This window comes from Meleagris gallopavo, chromosome 10, assembly GCF_905368555.1.
Source record: "Meleagris gallopavo chromosome 10, MGAL_WU_HG_1.1, whole genome shotgun sequence".
Taxonomy (NCBI): Eukaryota; Metazoa; Chordata; class Aves; order Galliformes; family Phasianidae; genus Meleagris; species Meleagris gallopavo.
Window position 1 is genome coordinate 21,200,432 of NC_139413.1, and position 23,610 is coordinate 21,224,041.

The 23,610-nt window shown below is 46.6% G+C and overlaps 1 protein-coding gene across 18 annotated transcripts; it reads right to left on the reverse strand.

The window, feature by feature from the left end:
• Nucleotides 1–311: 311 nt before the first annotated feature.
• TMEM275 (transmembrane protein 275) lies at nt 312–17,238 on the reverse strand. Of its 18 annotated transcripts, none has more exons than XR_014885203.1 (5): nt 15,311–17,238; nt 14,676–14,812; nt 13,415–14,060; nt 8,235–8,304; nt 312–6,240 (listed from the first exon to the last, which is right to left on the reverse strand). XR_014885203.1 is itself a non-coding variant. In XM_085231554.1 (4 exons), the coding sequence occupies exon 3, from the start codon at nt 13,967–13,969 to the stop codon at nt 13,421–13,423; it is 549 nt and encodes a 182-aa protein (XP_085087680.1). In that variant the 5' UTR covers nt 13,970–14,060; nt 14,676–14,812; nt 15,311–17,238; the 3' UTR covers nt 6,521–8,304; nt 13,415–13,420. The 18 variants fall into 18 exon arrangements, 2 of the variants coding, with proteins under 2 accessions (XP_085087680.1, XP_085087679.1); XR_014885204.1 differs by having other exon boundaries at nt 333–1,529; XR_014885196.1 differs by having other exon boundaries at nt 338–6,240; nt 12,269–14,060; nt 15,311–17,226.
• Between the last annotated feature and the right edge of the window lie 6,372 nt (nt 17,239–23,610).

Genomic DNA, 23,610 nt, shown 5'->3' on the forward strand with positions numbered 1-23,610 from the left:
AGAATATCATATCTGGAGTGCCATCTACCGTGTCAATCAGGGACTGCTCGGGAGTTGTGGCTGAGCACTGAGGGGTGCAGATGTGCAGAGCTCCTACCTGAATGCTGCAGGAGGGAGAGTTAGAGAGAGAAGGAAGAGAAAAAGGGAGGAAGGAAGGAGGGAGGGAGGAAGGAAGGCAAGACAAGAGGAGAGGAGAGGAGAGGAGAGGAGAGGAGAGGAGAAGAGAGGAGAGGAGAGGAGAGGAGAGGAGAGGAGAGGAGAGGAGAGGAGAGGAGAGAGAGGAGAGGAGAGGAGAGGAGAGGAGAGGAGAGGAGAGGAGAGGAGAGGAGAGGAGAGGAGAGGAGAGGAGAGGAGAGGAGAGAGGAGAGGAAACAAAAGAGAAAGTAGAGAAGAAAAACAAAGCAAAGCAAAGAGAAAAAGAAAAAAAAGAAGAAAAAATGAGAAGAGAATATAATAGTAGAGAAGAAAAGCAAAGCAAAGCAAATAAAAAAATGAAGAAAAAATAAAAAGAGAAGAAAACAGAGGAAGAGAGGAGAAGAAAAGAGAAGAAAAGAAAATAGAGAAGAAAAGCAAAGAAAAGCAAAGCAAGGAAAGAAAAGAGAAGAAAGGAAGAGAGAAGAAAACTTCTTTCTTGTGCTTCTTGTATTTTAAAAACCTTTCAAAATTCTGAAAGACAAAACAACTGAGTATTTTGCCCTTCAAACTCAAGGTATTTTTTATTACCAGACACATTTTTTTGATTATTTCTGCCCTTTGCAAACATCTCAGTGGAAAACAGATCTCTCCAAATCCCAGTGCCTGGGTGATATTTTAGCAGCCACACCCCGGGGTCCAGCACTAAAGGATGCTCTGGGGCTGGGACTCTTGCCCAGTGTGTTTGTAAGCAGCACTACCACATCACAACAAATAGCCACGTGGGAATGGCTGGGATCTACCCAAACTGAGAAGATCCAGCAGGTTTTGGCCAGCGACGGACGAGCTCACAGCTCTCCATCCACTCGTAGCGGTGCAGAGGACCCACAACCTCAGGACATGCAAGATGGTTGAGAAATCGTTCATAGAAGGGCAGCGAGCTCCCTCTGCTGCCAAACTTCTGCAAGAGGCAGGCTAAAGCCCTTTTTTACCACATCACCTTGGAAAAAACACATCTATGATATGTACACGTATATACACTTATACAAACATGAATATATAATTAGAAAAAATACTAAGATCTATATAACATTTATATAACTATATGTACACACATATATATATACAATGTGTGTATTGGCTGGATCTGGGGAACTCGCAGGATCTCCCATGGTGCCAGATGAGTTTCCAACTGGATTGAGGTCACTGCCCATTCCTCCACCAACAGCCAAGTGGAATGTTTACCTCGGTTTCTTGCTGCTGTTGCCAAATTAATCGCACCAAAGGGCAGACTGGCTGTCTTGTGAATGATTTACTGCAGCCAGATGCAGACGGATGGCATGGGTCTGTGTCACTGTGTGGGCTCTGCAGCTTCAGCTGAAGGATTGGTGTAATCCCTGTAAATTCATTAGCATTCGTTAGCTCCCTGTTTGTGGCTATTCGGCTCCTTCCCTCCCTTCCTGCCCATCTCTTTGCATGGAACAAAGATTTATCACTGAATTAAGGCTGGCTGACAAGACGGGGAAGGAGGATAATTCTATTACCTGCCAGAGCAGTTGAGGGGGGAAATTGTGTGCAATAATCGTGGCTGGAGCACAGACTCCAGCAGTCCAAGCCTGTGAGATGTCAGGCAGATTAAGTGAGAGACAGGAACCACTGCTGGATGCCCATAGAGGAGACTCAATAAAGACTCTGTGCTGTATTGTTAACCCACTGGTTTGTAGCAGGGTGCTGAGGAGGAGAATTTTCCTGCTTGCAGGAAAGGCTGTGGTCCCATAGGTGTCAAAACCAGGCAAATCCAAGCTGTGAAAATAGCTTTTATGGCATCATAGAATTGTAATATCATTAAGGTTGGAAAAGACCTCTAAGATCACCCAGTCCAACACCACCCCAACCCACCCACTGACCACGTCCCTCAGTGCCACATCCCCATGATTCTTGAGTATCTCTACTACCTCCCTGGGCAGCTGTGCCAGCGCATCACTGCTCTTTCAGAAACGTTTCCTAATACCCAACTTGAACCTCCACCTCAACCAGAGCTTTATTCTGGAGGCTGTCTGCAGTTCAGAGAGGTTGGCAGAGCAGTGAGATGCAGTCTGGCTGAGCACCGCCAGTGATTGCTGCTGAAAGGCTGAGGGCTGTTTTGTTCCCCAAGGTTTCCTCCTGCAGCCTTGGGTATAAATTTCTTTCCATTTACCCATCAAAGCTCTGCTCCTGTGCTATGTTTGGGCTGTCAGCGGTTGCCTTGAACATTTAGGTCAATCACAGATATTATTTCCATCTCTAGCTCTGGCAGCTCCTCATCCCGGGCCTTCAGCTTTGTGTCCTGCCTATAAATAAAACAGCATTCAATCCCAGAACAGTGGGAGGAGGCAGCAGTGAGCTCTCCTTATTAAGCAATCCTATTGCTTTAACAGGAAGCCTGGAGGGAATCGAGAGGGTAAAATAAGCATTAGAGCTGCAGTGTGTACAAATGTAGAGCTTGTGTTTGCAGAGCATTGGTCACATGCACAAACTCTCTACTGGAGGCCTGTACCCAGTGAACAAGGGAAGGCAATGCTAGAGCCAGAGGTGTGCAGTCACCTCTATTTACCTTGATCAAGCTGTAGGTGTCCTTGTGTGCTGCAGGGGAGTTGGACCAGATGGTCATTAAAGGTCCCTTCCAACCCAAACAACTCTATGATTGTATAACTCTGCCCTGACTCCATCTGCTGAGGGGCTGCTCTGTCTTTTTCCCAGCAGCCAAACATTCTGACGTTGAAAAAATAACAATAAAAACTTTTACACAAGAGTACATAACCAGAGTGCTTACTAGAGGAACTGAGATTGCTCAGCTCAGATGCAGTGGAAAAAGCCATGTTGTTAGAGGAAATAAATACATGCTGATTGGGGGCCATCACTCTGCAGTCAGTTCTCTGATGGCGCATGCATGCAGATTTATGCACTGGGAACCATTTGGGGTACAAATGCATTTGAAACATTGAGTGCAAAAGCTGCTAAAACATACATCAGTCAGGCTTCTATTGCTGTATATTATTGCTACCCTAGAGCAGAGATGGTTATAAGCTCCAGGTCTTTGTTTAATCTCTTCCTTCCTTATGAGTGCATGCATATTGTTTTGTCATTTATTGGAGTCATTTTGCAAAGTGGATCCGGGGTGTTTTCACAGAGGGTTTACATTGCGCATGATTGACTGAGCTGATTCCATTCCAGGCACTCATGTATCCCCTGCTGCATCAATTGGAACTGAGCACTTTTTATTTCCTTGCAAGGCAAATGAGCTCTGACAAATGGTGATGACACAAATACCACGTTATTTTGGGTCTGAGAGAAGGGTGGGGGGCATGGTGCTGTCTTTCTCTTTTTTCTCATCCTCTATAGTGGAATAATCCTTGTTACCACTAAAATAATCCCCCGACACCTGGTGATTATTGTATTAAGGGGTGATGAATTGCAGTGCTTAAAAAACCTAAAAATTTTCTGTCTTGTATGTACAGACACGTTGGCAAGGAGTGAGTCAAATTTTGGCTGGGGATGATCCTGTAGAGCTACTGGCAAAGGCAAAGCATAGAATCACAGAATCATAGGATTTAGAAGGGACCCTTAAAGGCCATCTGGTCCAACTCCCCTGCAATGAACACGGACATCTACATCTCCATGAGGTGCTCTGAGCCCCATCCAGACTGACCTTGAGTGTCTCCAGGGATGGGGCTTCCACCACCTCTCTGGAAAGCACCTGTTGTGTGATCCTGTAGCATCACAGCATCCCCAGTGCTTCTCAGGCTTTGCCTTGGGCAGTGCCATGGCCAAGCTCACCATAGGATCTATGTCTTACAGACACAGGTTTTCTTGCCCATTGATACAGAGCCATTGCTGTGAGCCCCTGCTCTTTGTAACTGGTTTGTCCCCCTGGTAATTAGTCCATATTTAATCATTACCGAGGATAAAAGGCAGGGACACATTGCAGTCATCCTTGCAAATCATCTTTTGTCCAGATGGCCCACAAAGTACACTGTAAACCTCATTAACAGATTGTGCCAATTAATTACCCAGTGTGGGAATCACTTTGCTAACTGCGGGCAGCAGCTGCCAGCAGCCGGGAGCACAGCCACAAACCAGTGCCAATGTTGCCATCACCACTGGGGTTTGGTTGAAACTTTTGAATTTTTAACTTTTTTTTTTTTTTCTCCCCAATTTAAAAACATACATTTTTTAGGGGAAACGGTGGCTGTTTTGTTGAAAAATCTTCCCATTTTCCCTCCTCTGCTCCATATCAGGCACCATGTGGATTGATGCAGGTTGCCCTCCAACCTACCTTCAGCTTCACGTAACTGCTTTTCTTCATATATATACACATATCTCAAAGTAAGCTGACTAAAAGACAATTTTCTCTCAGACTAAAACTCAGTGCCTATTGATAAATCTGTAATGAATTTGTACTCGAGGCTGTTAATTGCCTTGCAGATGTTTAGTTATAGGATTCCAGTGTAGAAGGGGATCAATAGATGTTGAGATTAAATTATCCAACCATTTCAAAACCCAAATAATCGCTGCCTGAGCTTGTTTAGTTTGGGCCTGAGACAAAAGTCAATTCTTTCCCCGTGGACATTTCTATAAAGTATAGTTGACATAAGAAATGATGAGACTCTGGAAAACGATATTGAACCATAAATATTCAGCTCTGCAGTGGATCCATGAATAATAATTTAACTTTCTCTAATGCCCAGCTCTTAGACTGCTTAACAGACTCCCTATTCTTGGCAATCCTCTGCTGTTTAACAATTCAGAGCCTCTAATCCATAACTTGGGAGGGAAAAATGAAGATTTGGTTCCAATAAACCCTCAGCTGACAGAGTTAGCAGAGCTTTGCTGTGGCATTTGCAATCATCTGAACAGAACATAAAGGGTGGAGATGAATGCCCTGTCTGTAGGTGGCTGTAGCTACCCCAGATGAGCTCTTCTGCCTTTTTTTTTTTTTTTTTTTTTTTTTTGCCTGCCCATGAGTTGCTATTTCATAGAAATATTATGATTGTAAAAGATTTCTAAGGTCATCCAGTCCAATCCCAACCCATCCCCAACATGCCCACTAAACCATTTCCCAGCACAGACATCCCCTACTTGTGTCTACAAGCAGTTCTTCCTTCCTTTCCCTCTCCTGGGCCCTCCTTGGCTCTTTCCAGTTCTCATGCTCTGCTTTAAGGAGTAGGGTAGGACCTTTCCAAGCTGCAGCCAGAAAGAAGGTGGCACCCATTTCCTCTCTGATGGGAACAGGATGGGAATTTAACCCCTTGAAGGAGACCCCAGCACCTCAGGGGAGGTGAAGCACAGCAATGCCAAACCACACTCATAGTAATGCACTGTGAACAAGGCGTGCTTCCACCCTGCATGCATGGTGCTCACATCCTGGCAGCTCTGCTATGTTCTCCCAGTCCTCCCAGCACCTCATCCCTTCCACCTAAGTGGAGAGCTCGTGTGTTGTTATAGCAACCTCAGCGTGGTGAAGTCTCCAGAGGGAAGGTTTATAGGGAGAGGCAATCTCTTTTATTAGACTGGCTGATTTGGCTGAGAGAGAAAAAGGAAACAAACAAACAAAATTATAAGTAATGGAGAGAGCAGCATGAAGCTCCTCAGCCACCTTATTTCCATGCTTCTCTTCTAATTCCCAGCCCTGACACAACCCTTCTGCTGTGCCTTCTTTCAGCACATAGAATCACAGAATCATTAAGGTTGGAAAAGACCCCCCCAAGATCATCCAGTCCCACCCCACCATGCCCACATCCCTCAGTGCCCCATCTCCATGGTTCTTGAGCACCTCCTGGGATGGTGACCCCACCACCTCCCTGGGCAGCTGTGCCACTGCATCACTGCTCTTTCTGAGAAGTTGTTGTTCCTAATATCCAACCTGAACCTCCTCTGGAGCAAGTTAAAGCCATTACCTCTCATCCTATCTCTGTTACCTGGGAGAAGAGGCAGATCCTCACATCACCATCACCTCCTTTCAGGGCATTGTGGAGCAATAACGTCCCCTGAGCCTCAGCACAGCTGGCAGGCAACAGCTAAAGGCTCAGTCTTTGGTAGACACTGAAAAGCTTCATCAAGCACTTTCACCTTGTTCACAGAAACCAAAGGGAGGATGACATTATGACCTGGATGGGAGGATTACACAGCACTGCATCCCTTCCTCCTCCCAAGAGCTGCATGCAGGATGTATGGCACTGTCCTGCCCTGCTGCCATCTAATCAGATCACACTGGCTCTGATTACATTCAGGGAGTTGATAAATAGCACATCTGAAAGCCACTCACCCTCCTCAGCCAAAGTAGCTCTCGTTGTAGGGAGTGAATTAAAGCCAAGAATATAGAGAGATTTTTTTTTTTTTTTTTAAATGATTATTTTTCCTGCTGTGGAACTTCAATTTTGGAGAAGCTGGAGGCATAATGCAAGGAGCCTGCGCAGAGCTATTTCCATTGAGGAGCACAGTTATCACTGCAGGTCCAACTCTGCATCTCTATAGAGGTGCCCAGAACCAGGTTGAATGGGGCTCTGTGCAGCCTGACTTGGTGGGGGCACACAGCCCACAGCAGGAGGTTGAATCTCAAGGATGTTTAAGGTTCCTTCCAGCCTGAGCCATCGTCTGATTCTCTAATAAACTTCAAGTAAAACACAAAACCCATTTCAGAGTTTGTCTAGAACTTTTCATCGGGTCCAGTTGGAGTACATTGGAAAAGTACAGCAGGGGCAGAACCAGAGTGGAGTCAAAGCTCAGGGCAGAGCAGACAGTAAATTATATCTTTGCTCCCTGGGACATAGAGCTATACAGGCATTTCAGATCTACTTCATCCTGCATGGTACGCTAGCCAGAGTAAGCACACAAGACTGCTCTTTCCCTCACTACAACCTCCTAATTTCCACCTTCTGGAGTAGCAAATAGCATTTGCAAAAATAAATTTAAGCCCTTAAGCTTTAAACAAGGTCTGGAGCCAGGGGAATTAATTGGAAAATGATTGAAGGCCATGAGATGGTTTTGCATGGCTTTGTTTAAGGGTGTAAGATTGCACACAACAGACAAGCAGAGACACATGTGTCCAGCTGATGTGCAGATGGGGTTTCTCCCAGTCAGTCACTGCTGGGTGTGTAGGGTTGAACCATGATCCCATCACATTGCTGATGAGGCAAAACCCTGCATCCCAAGCGTCCCTAGAACCATGGGGACAATGGAAGCAAGAGGCAAGACCTTGGCTCCACCTGCTGCTATGCATTTTGCTGTGAGAATAATAAGGCAAAACATCTCACATCGCATGGCCTTTTTCCTTTTCTCCCCCCCAGCACCTACTCATTAATGAACACTCTCCATCCGTATCAAGCAGGGCTGGTGCAGTGTTAAACTTTGGGTGTCTTTTCAGTGTCGTAGCTTGGTTAATAATTACTGTCATGACTCACTCCACGCTGCTGGAGCACCATTAAGAGAATTGACAGCACAAATAACAGAAGCATTAAGCCTAATGGTGGTGTGAGCGTTACCCTGCTGAAGTGCTGCTGGTGTCATGAGAGAAGAACCCTTCCTTTAGCATGTGACCCCCTAAGGAGGCCTTTTCCACCCCATCCCACACAGCAGCTCATGCCTCTTTTGGGATGCGACAGTACCCACCTGCATTCCTGAACATCCCCATTCCAGCTGGGCAAAAATCTCAGAATCCACAATTTCAGTGCATTCCTGTAGACTGGCACCAAAGAACAGCTCTCTTTGTCCCATCTCCCTCCACAGGTTTGCATGGATCATCCAAAAGAGCCCCATTTTCACCACTTTCCTGACTCTCTCTCCCTTGCATAGCATCAGGGGATGCCCAGCCCCCCATGGATGGTGGAATTTCAACCCCTAGATGCTTCTGTCCCCAGCGCCTTCACATTCAGACACGGCCCAACGCTTTTGAATTAGTTTTCATAGAATCATTAGCTTTAGGAAAGACCACTAAGACCATCCAGTCCAACAGTCAACCCATCACCACCATGGCTGCTGACCACATCCCCACAGTTCTTGAATGCTTCCAGGGATGGTGACCCCCCCACCTCCCTGGGCAGCCTGTTCTCGAGGGCTGCACTCACCTTTCTGATGGCAGTGTTTCAATCCAGCAGTGTGAGCACATCTTCTCCCCCAGAAGAGCCCTGCCCACACCTGAAGAGCAGAAGTCAGCTGTCACTCAGTTGCAACACAACCAAATCACATCAGTAATGTAATTCCCTGAAATACCCCTTTCCTTTTCTCTTCAAAGGAAAATTCAATTTATCTTTTTCTTTTTCTTTTTTTTTTTTTTTTTCCTTCAATCCCCCTTCTGTGCCTTCATTGCCACGAATTCCCTAATCTTGTTATTCTTGGGTGTTGGAAAAGAGTAATCATCCGAGCCATGAAATCGAAGACAACAGCAGCACTTCCAGGGAGATGACTGGAGTCGAAGGAATTAATTCTCCCAGCAGACAGCTCCACTCTAGAACAAATGTGAGTTTAAGAATCAAAGACATGGTTTTAATGAGTCTGCATGAAAGTATGTGTGGCCCGGGGCCATGCCCAGAGCCAAATTCAGTGTTATGCCACAGAAATCATCATTTCTCAGGAAAACAAAGAGAGCAGGGTCATTCAGCGAGCTCACTGCTCCTTCAGGGAGAACCCATCTCTGTTCTTACACAGTCTCAGAGACAGTCTCCATCAAATATCCATCAGGTCAGGGAGCTGCACACACATAGCTGTGTTCTCTGGCACAGCAAGTGAATACCAGAAATCCAGGCAAGGATTTCAGCAGGAGAGATCTCCCTGGAGGGGCACAATGTGCCATAAGCTGTACTGTCACCCACGTTCCACGTTTGAGGGTCACTCTGATGCACACTGACAACATCTGGCAGTTGGAGAAAAGCAGCCTTTCAGCCCCTGTGCTGAGCACGTTTGCTATGGATGCACTGAAGACTAATGACATAAAAGCTCAGTTATATATTTCTTTTGAGAGGGACTTTGCAAATATAAACTTCACATTTTCATGGATATTTCTGCATTTTCATGGTTTTTTTTTTTTTTTCTTCTAGGATTTGCCTAGGGGAAAAAAATAGCCCCATTTCTATCCCCAGAAGGGTTGTAATTTCGCTGTGAGTTCTGCAAAAGAATGGCAGTTCATGAGCATTTACGGAGCAATGGGCCATAGAGGGAGGTGAGGGCTTCAGGGAACAGCAGACATCCCACAGGAGAGAAGGATGGAGGGGGTCAGCCAGCTCAGCCCCATCACAGAGAGGCTCCAGGAAATCTGCAACAGATCTAAAATGTTTCAGAGACAGACATTTTCTTGTATCCTGGACAAAAGACATTGCTGGCACAAGGATAAAAAAAATAAAATAAAATACAAATAAATTTGGGCTCGGAACTAGAAAAGCTTAGTTGTAGTCCATGTAATGGTTCTAGTTATACTTCCAGGTAGAGAGAGAAGCTCAGGGTTGGGGTTAGCAATAGGGAGGTGGCAAAAATGCTGCAGGTCCTGGAGAGAATCAGCAGATGATCAGCAAACCCTCCTCTATGCTTTTCTCCCTGGTGCTGCTTTAAGAAAAGAAAAGCCCTTCTAGGAAGTTCTTTCTAAAGGTCAAAAGAAATCCCTTCTGAAAGGAGCAGGTTTGCATTTTGCACACATTGTCAGTGGAGCTTTCTTAGCCAGCTCATTTCCCAGGTCTTTAACCAGCCAGCCTGCCTGGAGCAGAGAGATTTCTTCTCGTGTCAAATCACTTGGCTGCACACGGGAGAGAAGTCCTTTCACAGGGAGAATTTGGAAAACTCTCAAATCCTCTTTATTCCCACATGCTGTCCCTCATTGCCTCATCTCCAGGAAACTGTGTGGGGTTAAGCCCAGAAGGAGAAAGCTGACAGCACCCATCCTACACACACACTTTCTAACCCTTCCCCATACCACAGTTTAAACACTTATAATCAGGCCTGGAAAGGATTCCTGGAGCTGTTCAAGAACTGTGAGGATGTGACACTGAAAGACGTGGTCAGTGGGCACGGTGGGGATGGGCTGGGGTTGGACTGGGTGATCTTAGAGCTCTTTTCCAACCTTAATGATTCTATCCTATTGCCAGAGAAGCTGAATTCAGAACAGAGGTAACATGAACTCCTAAGGATGCCCTTCTCTTGAAGTTGCCCAGGCTGGAGAATCAAGCATGGTGCACAATAAAAGCAAAGAGGCTACCTTAGGGCACACCCATAAGGTACCAACAGACTGGAAAAGCAGGCAAGCCAAATGCTTAATGAGCGCAATTATTTTAATGAGTCTGTCTTTTCCAAAATCCACATTGCACATATATAAATAGTATTCTCCTTTTTAAAAAAGACTCTCACAATAGAAACTGACTTGGAGCACAAGAAAGCCCCCCTGACTCCTGCTACACTAGAAGAAGGCACAAATTCACAATGACGTTAGTACAGGCAATCACAGTTACAGACAGACATAGAAATCCCAAAAAGGTATCAAAAGGAAAAAGCAGAGCTTCCATGCTTTGGAAAGCAGCAGGTGTTCCTGTGTGGGATCTGCCATTGTTCTACCCATCACTGATAGCATTTCATGGTGCAACCACAATAAGGAGCAGTTCCAGTACACATACTCCAGACTCAGTTTTCAAGCCTTCAATAAGTAGAAGAGGAATTTGCATGGTTACCACTTGATTTTACTACTTTTTTGCCTTCAAGTACCCAAAGAGAAGCCCTACAGTAACTGTATTCATGTGGGCAATGCTTTTGAAGGACCTTCAGAGCTGTGTGCCATTCTAAAATGCTGGTGAGCCAGCAACCTGGGAGTCAAACCTGGATCAACAAGTTATTCTGCTTATTTCCTATAGCAATTACCAGCAGGTGAAAACCACTGGAGCCTTTAGTTCAGTGCTATATTTCCCACAACCCAAACAGAAGTCAGTGCTGGAAACAGAGATCACCTGTGAAAACAAGCTCTATAGGAGATCATGCAGAGATCAGACCAGGCAGACCCATCCACCTTCAAGCAGTCTCCAGATTCAGGTGTGCTGATACCAACCCTCCTGCTTCCCAATGTTGCTCATCATTACAGCAGCTCTACAGAGCTGGGAGCAGCTGGTTTCCCTCCTGCACAGGCAGGCAGCTGCACACACAGCAATTAAATGATTTGCCTGGCACCTGGAGGCCAAAGCAGAGATTTCAGCCTACATCTTCCCAGGCATGAATCCTTCTGCTTTTGCTCCTCCTAGCCAGTAGGCTAAAAATCATGAGTGTAATTCCATGATGTAGAAGAAACTGACAAAGGCAGCAAACTGTTGGAGCATTCAAGCCAGAGTTCTCGCTTCCCTCTCATAGAAGAATGAAATTCAGCTATCAGCTCCACGATGGCTCCCCAGAGCAACCAGGACCCATGCATGGATTTTACACAACTCCTCTGTGACACCATTTGCCATCACTTATCCCAATACACCAGTCATATAGCCCTCGCTGTCTGCTTTGCAGAGATCTGCTGGTGGCCCAGGAGAACCTTGGGCACATCACAGCTTTCAGTAGCATCTTCCCTTCAGCTCCTCATATACCTTTGTGCTGGCCTCAGGTTCAGCCTAGCAAAGCACTGATTCTGGGCTGAATGAGTTGCTGGCCAAGCTGGGAAGCATTGCCTCCCTCTAACAGCAAGAGATGTGAAGTACCATAGGAAACAAATGGCTGAAAGAAATGAGATAAAGATCCCAGAAAATCCGAGTGCAGTGGGGAGGCATAAGCTGTTTGCTGGCCCTTCTAATCCAGGAGCTTGGGGATTCAAGGGGGAGATGTAGGGTGTAGGCTGAAAATAAAACAAGGACAAGGATCTGCACAGCCTCTCATTAAGTTGTGCAACTCCATGCTGCAGGATCATAGATGATAGAATTTGACAGAAGAAGGAATCCATTCAAGGCTGCTTAATACAGGCATCACTTCCAGCTCAAGAAGCTCTAAGCAATGATGTGTTGGAGGCTGGGGAGCACTTTGGAAAAGATACACTCAAGATCCATCCTCCTGCTGCTGCCTCCCAGAGTCTCCTTCGTCATTGGTCCCACATCTCACCAAATAAGTGAGTTTTCATGAGAAAAATGAGGTCCATTAGCACAGCACTTCTTACCTGGGAAGAACACAGCAGCAGCAATAATCAGCACCCTGTGCACAGCTCAGAATCTTTCTGAGCTGAAGGTACTTTTGTGTTGAGTGGCTCTTCAAGGAATTCTCTTCTGCAAACTCATCCCATTGACCTGCGAGCCCAAAAGCACCTTCAGCAGCTGGTTTCCTGCAGCAAGGAGTTCAATACCTGGTTGCCCACTGCATGCAATAGATCTGGCAGCCTCCTCAGGAAAGAAGATACCATCAGCATCTTCCTGCACAGCTCTACTGAATCCCACTCAGCAATTTGTCCCCTGCCTCAAGCTGATGCGTCCCAGGCTCAACTGCCATAAAATGATGGGAAGGAAGATGCCTCCCCCAGCACTCAGGGCATAAGCACTGCCCAAAGATTTCATTTGCAGGGCCCTCCCAATCTCCATTTACCACAGGATTTTGTTACCAAGGATTCAGCAATGTTGACCTTCTAAGATACATCCTGCATTGAGCAGCACCACTGCAATCCAGCATGATCAAAACAAGGAAAATGCTAATTCTAACTGTGATCCCTATGATTGTCTCTTATAACGGATGGTAAAGTCTCCCAAATGAAGGAAAAATTGGGCAAGAATTTCCAAAGGAAGGGAGACTGTTTCACACTGCTTTTTCAATAGTAAACACATACACTATGTCCCTACTGTCACAAAACCTGGCCCTAAAATGCTGAAATCTTCTTGTGACCGAGTGGCAGCAAGCTGTAATTTACTGCATTCCTGTTTCTATTATATCCAAGAATTGCTTCACTTTTGAAGAGAAAGAGCTGTCATTTGTCAGCCTCATGTAGCCGTCACATTGCTGCCTCCTGCTAGACAAATTATTTCATCCTCCTTTTCCAATCTCTTCTCCCAAAAGCCAGTCTTTCCCAGGAAATGTCCAGTTCACCCTTTCACAGTGACATCATTAGCAGTTTTCTTTGTGAAGCCAACTAATGGGCATGTTCCTATCAGCAAAAATCTGGAATTGTCATGCTGTTTCATCCCTCTTCCTTCAATTGATTCAAAGAAGCCTGTCTGCCTGCTGGCTTGTCACAAGCACTTTCCCCCCACCTCTGAGGTACACCTCAGATTCCAAGCCACCCATCGCAGCATCTGTCTGGCTGCTAACAAAACTCTACCTAGGTTTAGGATGTGGCCAGGTCCCTGGGCAGGTTGAGCTGTATTGCCTCTCCTCCTGGTGTGTACTTGGCCACTGGCCCATTGCCTTCCATGGTGAAGAGTTTGCAAGTCTTCGCATTCTCATGGACTGGTGTGGATTTTTTTGAGGAGATGGGGGAATTTGTGGGGCTCAGCTGAACAGCAGTGGTATCCTGCACCGTGTGCTCGCTAGTTTCAATTTCAAAGGCAGTGTTGCCAGGTTTGATGAGACCGATGTTGGAACCTGGTTTGGATTTTCTGGCCCCATGAGCAGGTGGCCTCCGGCTGCAGATGCAGCAGGCACCAAAGAATGTGAAGGCCACCACCAGCAAGATGGGTCCGATGATGATGGGAGGGTTGTTCACGGGGAGGAAGGTCCCAAATGCAAATGCTCCCACTAGAGTGATGTTGATCCCTGCCAGCATGATGCAAAGTCCACACGCACAGCAGAGGGCAGGGGAGGGGAGGCCCTGAGGTCGTGTCTTTTTCTGGCTGGGTTTCTGGGTCAAAGAGGCGCTGCTCTTTTCACTGAACATGTTGAGGTGAGTCTTGGAGGTCACTTCAGTCCTTAAAGGGTACGTACAATGCTGAGAAGGCTATTTCTGGTCTTCTGCTCCCTTGAAATCACTACAGAGGAAGAAAAGAGCATGCAACTGTTACAGCAAGAAACCAAAAGCAACTTTCCACCACCAGTTCTTCTCCATGTTTGCTGGTACCAACAACAGAGTACCAATCCAAACCTGCTCTCAAATCTGTGTTCTTCCTGACCCAATAGCTTTAGCCATCCATGTGGACAAAGCCCAACTGAATCCAAGCACAAGATGGCCCAGAGCTAAGGCTTTGGCTCTGCCTCACACTACTCATCATCACCCAGACAACACCTGTCCAAAATAGCAAACCCCAGTACTGCTAGGAACAGCCCTCACCAGAATGTGAATGCAATATACTGGAGGAGGATAAGGGTCCCAAGTTACAACAAGAAGTGGGACTGGTTGCTCCATCGTTCAGTTGTCCTGCATTCAGGCCAGTATTCTGGCTAGTGGAGAATAAAAGGCATCAGAACATCCCAAATTGCCCAGCATACACAGGTTGAGTCAACTATTAAGAGAACCTGAGCTAATGGTTAAATGTGTAGCAAGACTAAATCCATCTACAATCACAAAAGTCAATGATGAGGTGGAAAAATGAATCTGTGTCCCTAGAGTATTTGTGGGGCTTAGTCTGCTAGACTTCTTTTTCTACCTTGCATCACACTGCATTGGGTGTGATCATAGGAGATGATATAGAAGGGATCAAGTAGTCTGTCTGCTTCAGTGAGTGTAAAGCCAAATTGATGCAATTTTCCTGCAGGAGCACCACCATCACCTGGATGCAGGATCCTGGCAAATGAGAAAGTTAAGTTAGAGGAAAGCTTGTGTACGAATCTACTCTTTCCGAGGACCAAAGGCAAGAACACATATCCTTCACTGACAACAGCAGTTTGTCCGTGGAAGAGGTTATTGGACATGATGAGAGCTGGTTTTGAGTTCACTGAACTTTGCTGGGAAGCCAAATTTTCAGAAGCCAAATTGCCAGCAGTTTGCTGGTGGTGCCTTTGATTTTACAGGCAGGAGGGCAATTCTCATCCCAGCCTGATTGCAAACAACAACAGTCTGCTCTCTCATACTTCCCTGCCTGGCTCCTTAGCTTCTTTCCTCTTCTGCTGTCAAATCACATTCATAAAGACTGCAGAGAGAAAACTGATACCACACAGGTTTCTAATGCAAGAGCCCAAAATCACTGTTGTGTTATTAACACTCTGCAGCCACTATGTTTAAAAGACAAACAAACAAAACACCAATAACAAAAAAAATGAATAAGGAAATAGAAACCCTTACCCACCAAGATGCCAGTGGGATCAGCCAGCCATTTCCAGCATGTTTCCCAGGGTATCACATTTTCCCATACCTCCAACTGAGGCAGAGCTCTCTGCTGTTGTCTCCAGTGCCGTGTCTCACTGCCTCTGCTCAGGCTTTCGTTTAGAGCTGAATAGAAGTGCAGCAGTGAACTTTCAGTGAAGTTTCTGCTCAGTGAGACATCACCTGGAGCTGACAGGGACGGGCACGCTGAAGGATGCAGCTCCTCCTCATCTGGGGAAGAGTCTACAGGTGAAAACGTTTCAGAAGTGAAGATGTGTGAGAGTGGAAAGGCATTTTCTTCATCAGACAGGCTAACAACATCTGTGCTTCTCCAGCAGCATCCTTTTATTCTGCTTGGGAACCTCAGCACACGGCTGTGAGATAGAGCACCATTTTTGCCCCTTTCGCCAGCAAGGCAGCTTCTGGTTAAGCATCCACGAACTTCAAATCATATCACAGGCTCAATCCACAGGGCTTGCTTTCTCCTGGCTCCTGTGAGAATATCCCTGCTCCCAGGTGAGCTATCTGGGCTCTAACAGGATGGGTAAAAAACACCCATCACACAGCAGCTGTCACCTGTAGTTACTCCAAAGGGATCGTGCTGGTTTCTGGCTGCTATCAAGGCTGCAATGATAGCAACCAGCACAGCCCTTGGCAGCTCAGTTCCTCTGCCTGGCAGAGGGGTGTCTCCCCTCTCCCCCCCATCCCCTCTACAGTCACAGGAACCCACTGACGGGGATTTGCCCTCACTGTTATCTTTCCAGAGGAAATTTGGCAGCTTTTACCTTCCTTCTTCCACTTCAGCCAAATCAACCAGTTCCAAAATAACCAGCTTTCTTTCCGTTATCCTGTCCAGAATGATGAACTTCTTTTCCTTTAGGAAAAGTTCTTTTGGGGGCTGTGTGAAACAAGTTCTTCCTTATCAGTTAGAATCTGGGGTTCTACTCCAAACAACATCTCAGCTTGAAATGCATTGGTGGCAAGCATTGCTACTGGGGAGAGTGAAATAGAAAAGGGAAAAAAGATGAGGGGAGAAAAAAAAAAAAGAAGAAAAAAAAAAAAAGCTGCATATCCAAACCAGAAATCCAGAGGATAGAGTGATTCCTTCTAGGGGAATATTCATCCCTCCCTATATCCTCATGGGGCCAAACAGAGGGTTTTATTCATAGCTCTGTGAGTTCCTAGAGCTCTGAGGACATTCTGACATATCCAGGCAGCATTTTATGGCTATCGTTTAAAGCCACGCAAGCAGCACGCTCGGTTCCCTCTTAGCTGTAGCAAAGGGGATGGAGCTGTCATCTTTCCATCACAGCAGGACAGATCCCCGAGGAGTCCGCTTTCCAAAGGGGCAGCCAAGGAGCGGCTGTGAGCAGCACACAGAAATCCCCGTCAGATAGCTCCAGCCGCCCTCTGCGCACACACAGACTCACGAACGCAAGCAGGAGAAGCCTTTAGGGGAAGCACGAGACTTTTCCCTGGGCAAAGTGGTCGGGAAAGTCCCTTGCGGGGCCACGGGGAACGTGGGAGAGGGGATGGTTACCTGGAAATAGCCCGAGGGTCCCCTTCAGCCTTCAGACAGCAGCGCCCAAGCCACAGCGGGTCCCGGCGGGGTCGGGATGAGGACAGCAGGTTCTCCCATGACCGCCTTCCCTCCCTTCCTCCCAGAGCTCGGGAAACTTTGCTGGATGAGAACTCAGCAGGTGCCGAGCGAAACCGGCTGCATCTCCCCACTTCCCTCCGTCCAGCCGAGCTGATGCTCTCCTTCTTGGGCAGGAGGGGCTCAGCCGCAGCTCCGCATCCTCGCTGCCTCCCCTTCCTCTCCAGCCCCGCCCGCTGTCCGGCAACCTCCCCGCCTCTCCCCCTGCCTCCTTTTTATTCTTTTTTTCCTACTTGAAGGCTGCAGCCTCCGCCCATTCAGCAGCCGGAGGTGCTCGAAGCAGAACAGCCCCTTTTCCCCAGCAGAGGAAGGCTGCACCCCGCTAGGGGCAGCCCCGAGCCCCGGTGCGCGGCTCACAGCCGTCCTACAAAGATTTGGGAACGGCTGTGTTCGCTGCGCAGGGATTTAAACGCTAAAGGCTGGAAGCGCGCTTTGCGAATGGAACAAATAGCTGGTGTCAGGTGCTGAGCATCCTGGAGGGATGCAGGGGTAATTCCTGGCTTGGGGGGAACGCAGAAGGGTGCTGAGCCTCTGAGAGGTGGAAATGCTCAGGGTGTAAGAGCTGGTGAATTCAAAGAGCATCTTCAGCGTCTTTGCGATAACACGGCTACCAGACCTTGTGCACACCCAAAGATACTGCTGGCATCTCTCTGCAAATATTCTACATCCTGTTGGAAGCGCAGCCAACGTCTTGGCTCCCACATTAATAAACTAGCCAGCCTGCAGAGCTGGTGCCCACAGAAGGAAGGAAGGCTGCTCGCTGCGAGCTGCACAGAGCATAGATTGTCCTTCCTCAGCTGTGCAGACACTCACATGCCCTCATCTGTGCCCACACTGCTGTAAGCAGCCTGAATGCTGCCAGCAGCAACTCAACAAAGGCTCTTCTTCAGCTTATTGTAGAAAAAAACCTACCCAAATCGAACATGATTCATTCTCTCCTTTTTAAAACGATTGCTTTCATGCTCTCGAGAGAGAGAGAAGAAGGAAAGATAGCACAGAGATGGAGAAAAACAAAGGTCAAAGGAGAAACTGCTGAAGAGGAACAAACACACACTTCTCTCTGTTCTCCAGGCACAACTCCAGCCTAAACATTCTTAATCAAGCAGCATTTTCTGTTGCATCCCACCTCACGGGTTGGCCTTGAAATCGAGGCGAAAACAAGCTTTGCAGAAGCTGGGCTCAGCCCTGCTGAGGTGGGCAGCTCTGCCTTCTCCCTGCCTGGGGCAGCGCTGTCAGCATACCCCAGCGGCTTGGCTGAGGGCATTGGGGTACCAGGAGAACAGCGTTGGTCAGACACATTGCCCGGGCTTCTTGAGTGAAATAACAGGGAAATCTAATTACAGAGATGCAGCATCTCTTGTAGGCATTCCCTGGCTCTGCGATGCGAGCTTCAGAATGGCTCAGTGCCCTCATCCCCAGCAGAAAAGTGATGGAAGAGGACACCGCTGCTTGGGCTTTGCTTGGTACAACTCTGAGAGTCCCTCTTGCAGCAGAACTGTCACTGAGTGCTCACTGACTGTTGCTGAGTGAAAACTGGAGTGTTGAACTCCTGACACAGCCCCACAGAGCCCCTATGGGAATGGCCCCATAAAACATATCCATTCAAGAGAGGCTGTCGGATGGAAAGATCCTGGCAGGGTCATTGATTCAAGTCCCCTGCTATCACCTTGTATAACAGCAATCAAAAAGTGCTCAGGCTTCTAATGGGGTCAATTAATACCAAATGACCTGTGAGCCATTCCCTAATTGCATGAGGCAGTGATGAAGCAGGCTGCTTCCAGGTTATTGCTGGCTGTTGTGTGACTCTCCATCACACTTTCAACTTAATGGGCCATAAACCCAATAAAAAGGGGAAGACTTTGCAAAAATATGACATATATAGGGCTGCACTGAAGGAACAGTTCTGAGTTTCACATATGTGGCTCTGACAACCTGGCAGGCTGCATTTGTGTGATTAAAACAACAGCTAATTCAAGAACTAAAATTAAAGCTAGATTTCTCGCTAAATCAGAAGAGATCCACTGCTTTGTAGAGCTCTGGTAGCTCATGAGCATTCATCATTTGCCAGGGGGCTTTGCCAGTCTGATTTTGGGCTTACCAGGAAGCAGGAACCCTGCCATGCTCAGCTCCCAGCCCTCTGCAGAATGCAGATCTATATGTCTGAAGATGCAGCTTGTTCTCATTTTCTGCTGAATTCCAACATCAAGTCAGAAGTTTATGAATGAGAGGCACAATTTGCCTGCTTGCTTTTTCTTATTGTCGTTTCCTGAGCGTGGGTTTAAAATGAAATCTGGTTTGAGTGCTCCTGCACCCAAAAAGACTGCCAGGAAGTTAGCAGTGCGGCAGGATCCAGCTCTGGCTCATGGCTTAGTGCCCCTGAAATCCAGAAAAGGGCAAGGCCAATTTCTGCAACAGTGTTCACCTGTCTGTAACATCCCATAAAGAAAGAAGGAGGCAAAAAAAGCAGACCAGTGTTTGTCATTCTCAGAGGCTGCTGTGAAATTGCTGTGCAGGAGATTTAAACTCCCAGAGGAGGCAGCTCTTTGTACAGTGTGTAATTAAAATCACAAGACTCTGCCGTGGACTACAAAAGCATTAGTGTGTTCAGAGCCAGCAGGGAGCCACAACTGGACCTGTCAGACACAGAAGACACGTGCAGCTCTGGGCTTACAAGGTCCCTACGTTTGTGAGTGCTGGCAATGGCCAGAAGGGGAAAGCTTGCTCTTGGCTGGCCATGGTCCTTGTACTCTAAGTCTCTGCTATTCCAGCCACTGAGCCAGAACAATAAGGAAGGTAGATGGGTAGTCTGGTCTCATCTCACCAGGGATGAAGCTTTTGTTGTTTCTCAATAGAAGAGCTGGCAGCCTTACCCATGTGTGGTGTCTCCCAGGACACTCACTGCAGCTCAGCAGGAATAGCTCATACTTCCACTCTGCTCTTCCCATGAGCTTTCTCATCATGCACACCACTGTCTCCATGACCTAAAGCAGCTGGACTTGCTGTTCCCAAATCTCCTTGCAGGTCTTCCTATCCCCACACCAAAGCCCTTCAGAGCAGGGATCTCTTTTGTTTGTCTGTGTGTTGCACTGTATAGTGTGGGACCCTCATCCTAAGTTTCTGAATGCTAATGCAATTCAAGTGCTTCATTATGGGCTCCAGAGAAGTGGCTTCAAATCCCCACTCTGCAACAGACAATTTCTCCCTTCAGACAAAGTAAAAAAAAAGACTTTATAGAATCATGGAATCATGAGGGTTAGAAAAGACCTCTAAGATCCAGCCCAACCATCCACCTACCACTAATATTGCCCATTAGCCCATGACCCAAAGTACCACATCTACAATATCTTCCAGACATTCAAACCAATTTCTCCTTCCTAAGAAGGCCTCTGGAAATGCTAAGAGCTGAAGAAAATTAGCTGGCAGCATCCTTGTTGGGGAAACATCTGTGCTAGCAACTCTTCTGTTACACAAACAGTACAGTAATTTTTAATGAAGCTTTCTCAAACAGGAGGAAATTAGCAGGTCACTTATCAGCAAGGGGCAAATATTTGTAATTAGCTTTCAGAGAGATTATGTCTCCTGTGTTTAATTCTCAAAGGTTCCCACTGGTAAACTAATTAACAAGAAGCTTCATTGGAAGAGCTGGCCTGAAGTTGTATGGTTTTATTATCCCAGCAGGCAGTTTGTTCTCCTGTTGCTCGTGGCTGTCTCTACTGGGCAGAGCAGGCCAGTGAGGAGTTGATCAGAAAGAGGTAAATAAGACCAGAAATGATGGTTCAATGGCTTTCCTGTTCAAGCTGTTGTGGATATGAAGCCCAAAAACAGATTTAATGTAGCTCTGTGGGCCAACAAGAGGAGACTTAATTTCCATCTCTCATATCTGCCTGATGGTCAGCTTGCAGCACACCAGACCACAAGAGACACTAATTATCATCAGCATAAATCACAATACTCCTGCCAGTTTCAATTCCTGAACAATATAGCTTTGAGGAATGTCAGGCTGAACGTTGTCAACAGATGGTGTTTCTCTCTGGAGAAGAGTCATGTCCTTAATCAGACCAACACTACCTAGGGCAATGATGCCCTTGTTTTTCACCCAACTTTTTTAACCCAATGACTGAGGCTCTACACATCTGCTGTGATGAGTAAGACCTGGAAATATAGCCAATGCTGAAAAGCAGTTCATGGTCTCTCCAAGGTGTTTTACACCTTGGACAAAGGTGAGATGTCTTGAAAGTTTTTCTGCCTTGCAAAATCTGCTGGGTATCTTGTGGTTCAATCTACAGTACAACAGCAGAAAGCTTCGCAAGTCCTTAACTCTTCAGAGCAGCAAAATAAACAAGACTCCTGTGAAAATTAAAGGTCAGAATGAGGAGTCCTCACTTGTCCTTATGTGAAACTCTGGAAACCTTTTCAAAGCGTATCCTATTTCCTCAAAAGCAGGGTGCATAAAAAGAAAGCCAGGGAGACTGTTTGGATCCTTCTGTGCTTTAGACAGATCCCACATCACTTCATGGAAGAGGCTGCAGTGATTTGAGTGAACTGTGATCAAGGTCTGTAGGATGCTGCCTTGTGAATGTTTACCCTCTGGTAGAGAGCAGATGTCCACGGACACCATATGGGATATCAAGCTACAACATGGCAAAGCACAGATCATTAATCACACCCTTAAATGAACTGATTATAAGGTCATCACGTCAAGCATTTCCTAGCATCATTGTGCTTGCACAAGTTTTATTTTACATAGAGCCTGGGGAAGCATCTGGTTAGAGGACTTGACTCTGACCCATTTGCTCTGCCACAAGTCACTCTCATAATACATTTAATCTTTCTGCTTCTCAGTTCCTACACCACCACCTCAATGTCATCATGAAACACAGCAAAAGGTTCCCTTCTCCCTCAAAGTATCTGCTGTCTGGATGAATTCAGCTCTCAGACACAACAGATCAGAAATGCTGTGTTTATCTATGGCAGACATAGCCATACAAGTTCTATCACATCAGACCCCATGACTACCCACTTGTCTATAGGGAGCAACTGCTTCCCACAGGTTTGAGATCAACTGTATGTAATAAACATCTCTTTGCCTTCAAGAGCACGACCCAGAGGGGGAAAAGATTCCATGACAGCCATAGACAGTTAAGATAAAGCATTACCCACCCACTGCACTTGGGTAGACAACTGGTGGGGCGGGATGGCAGCTACAGAGGCATCATTTTGTAGATAGGCTTTAATGGTTTGTTAGGTTTAGGAGTCGCTGAAATTGTATTTTCCCTTTCCCATCTCATGTGCAGACTACACACATATAGGGAAAAGCTGAGCCTACATGCTATCTTCACCATTGTCAAGACCTACGAACTCCTATACCCAACAAACTGATTAAGACCAGGTAAGAAATTGAGCACTGGACTCTCACCTAAACTTCAGCACCAGTATGAAATTCCCAAAGCATTGACATGAAATTCAAATTCAATTTCACATCCTTTATTAACAAGACTTGTGGAGCTGAGAAATCGAAGCATCATTTGAAGCTGATGTTGGCTTACAGGAGCTCTTTCCTGATTACTCCTCCAGTGACACAGATGGGAGCAGAGCCAGACACCCCTTCTTCATCACCCCGTCACCACCGCATCAGCAGTTGTAATCAGAGGTGCAAATACGACTGAAGAAGAGAAAGACAAAAAAATAATAACAACAGGAAACAGCTTGGACTGGTGTTTCTGTGACTGTCTGAAAGCAGTAAGACGGTCTCCTCTAATAACAAGATTCCCCTCCATGTTCTTACAGATGTCCATTTATTTCTCTGTAACAGGAGAGGTTTCTACAGGGGCATGGGAAAACTGCTCCTCTGCTGCTCTGAGCATCTCCCCTAGGGCTTCTCTCCTCCTTACAAGCCCCACATCTCTATCTCCAGCCTTTTAACATCAGCTTACCCAGGAGGAAGCTGATCCTTATTTATGCCTGGGTGCAGCAGGGAGGCAGGCATTTTTCACATTTAACCCCATTTAGTAAAGATCAGGGAAACACTCCCCTCGTCCCTATCTCACCTGGGAGAGATCTTCTCCCAGGCTCCTCTGCATTTCTGAATGGGTGTGATTTGTTGCTGTGAGGACTGAAAATGCACTCGTTCTTCCCTTGGAGATTTTCTGCTCGCTGCTGGGGACCGTACAACACCTACTCATCTCAGTGGGAAATGGTATATATCTCACACAAAGAGCAAGAAGCCAAAGAATACATGCATTCCTCTCACAGTTCTGTCTGCAACTGGAGATTATTCCTGATTCAATAGCATGGTTATCCCAGCTTCTGGGGAGGCAGATTGAATCAATGAATAATTTAAAGCAATTTATACCTTTTAACCATTCAAGCACGTTTCCCAGGTCTAAGATCAATGCCTGGAAATCCATGACTATTTCAGATGGAGCCATTTATCCCCTGTCCACAGCAACATCCCTGCTACTGAGAAGGCAGCCCAGCTCTCGGCTCAGCCCAAGTGCAGTTTTCTGGTGTTTTGGGTTTACTCAGTGAAAAGAAGTTGTTGTGACTTAGGAAATGAGATGTGCCCACCCCTTCCTCCGTCTGCCCACGTGGCACCTTAGGTGTGACACAGCCTCTGCACAAC

Bases quoted from the DNA above. Each gene is read 5' to 3' on its own strand.
- TMEM275 (XM_085231554.1), bottom strand. From the start codon at position 13,969: ATGTTCAGTGAAAAGAGCAGCGCCTCTTTGACCCAGAAACCCAGCCAG.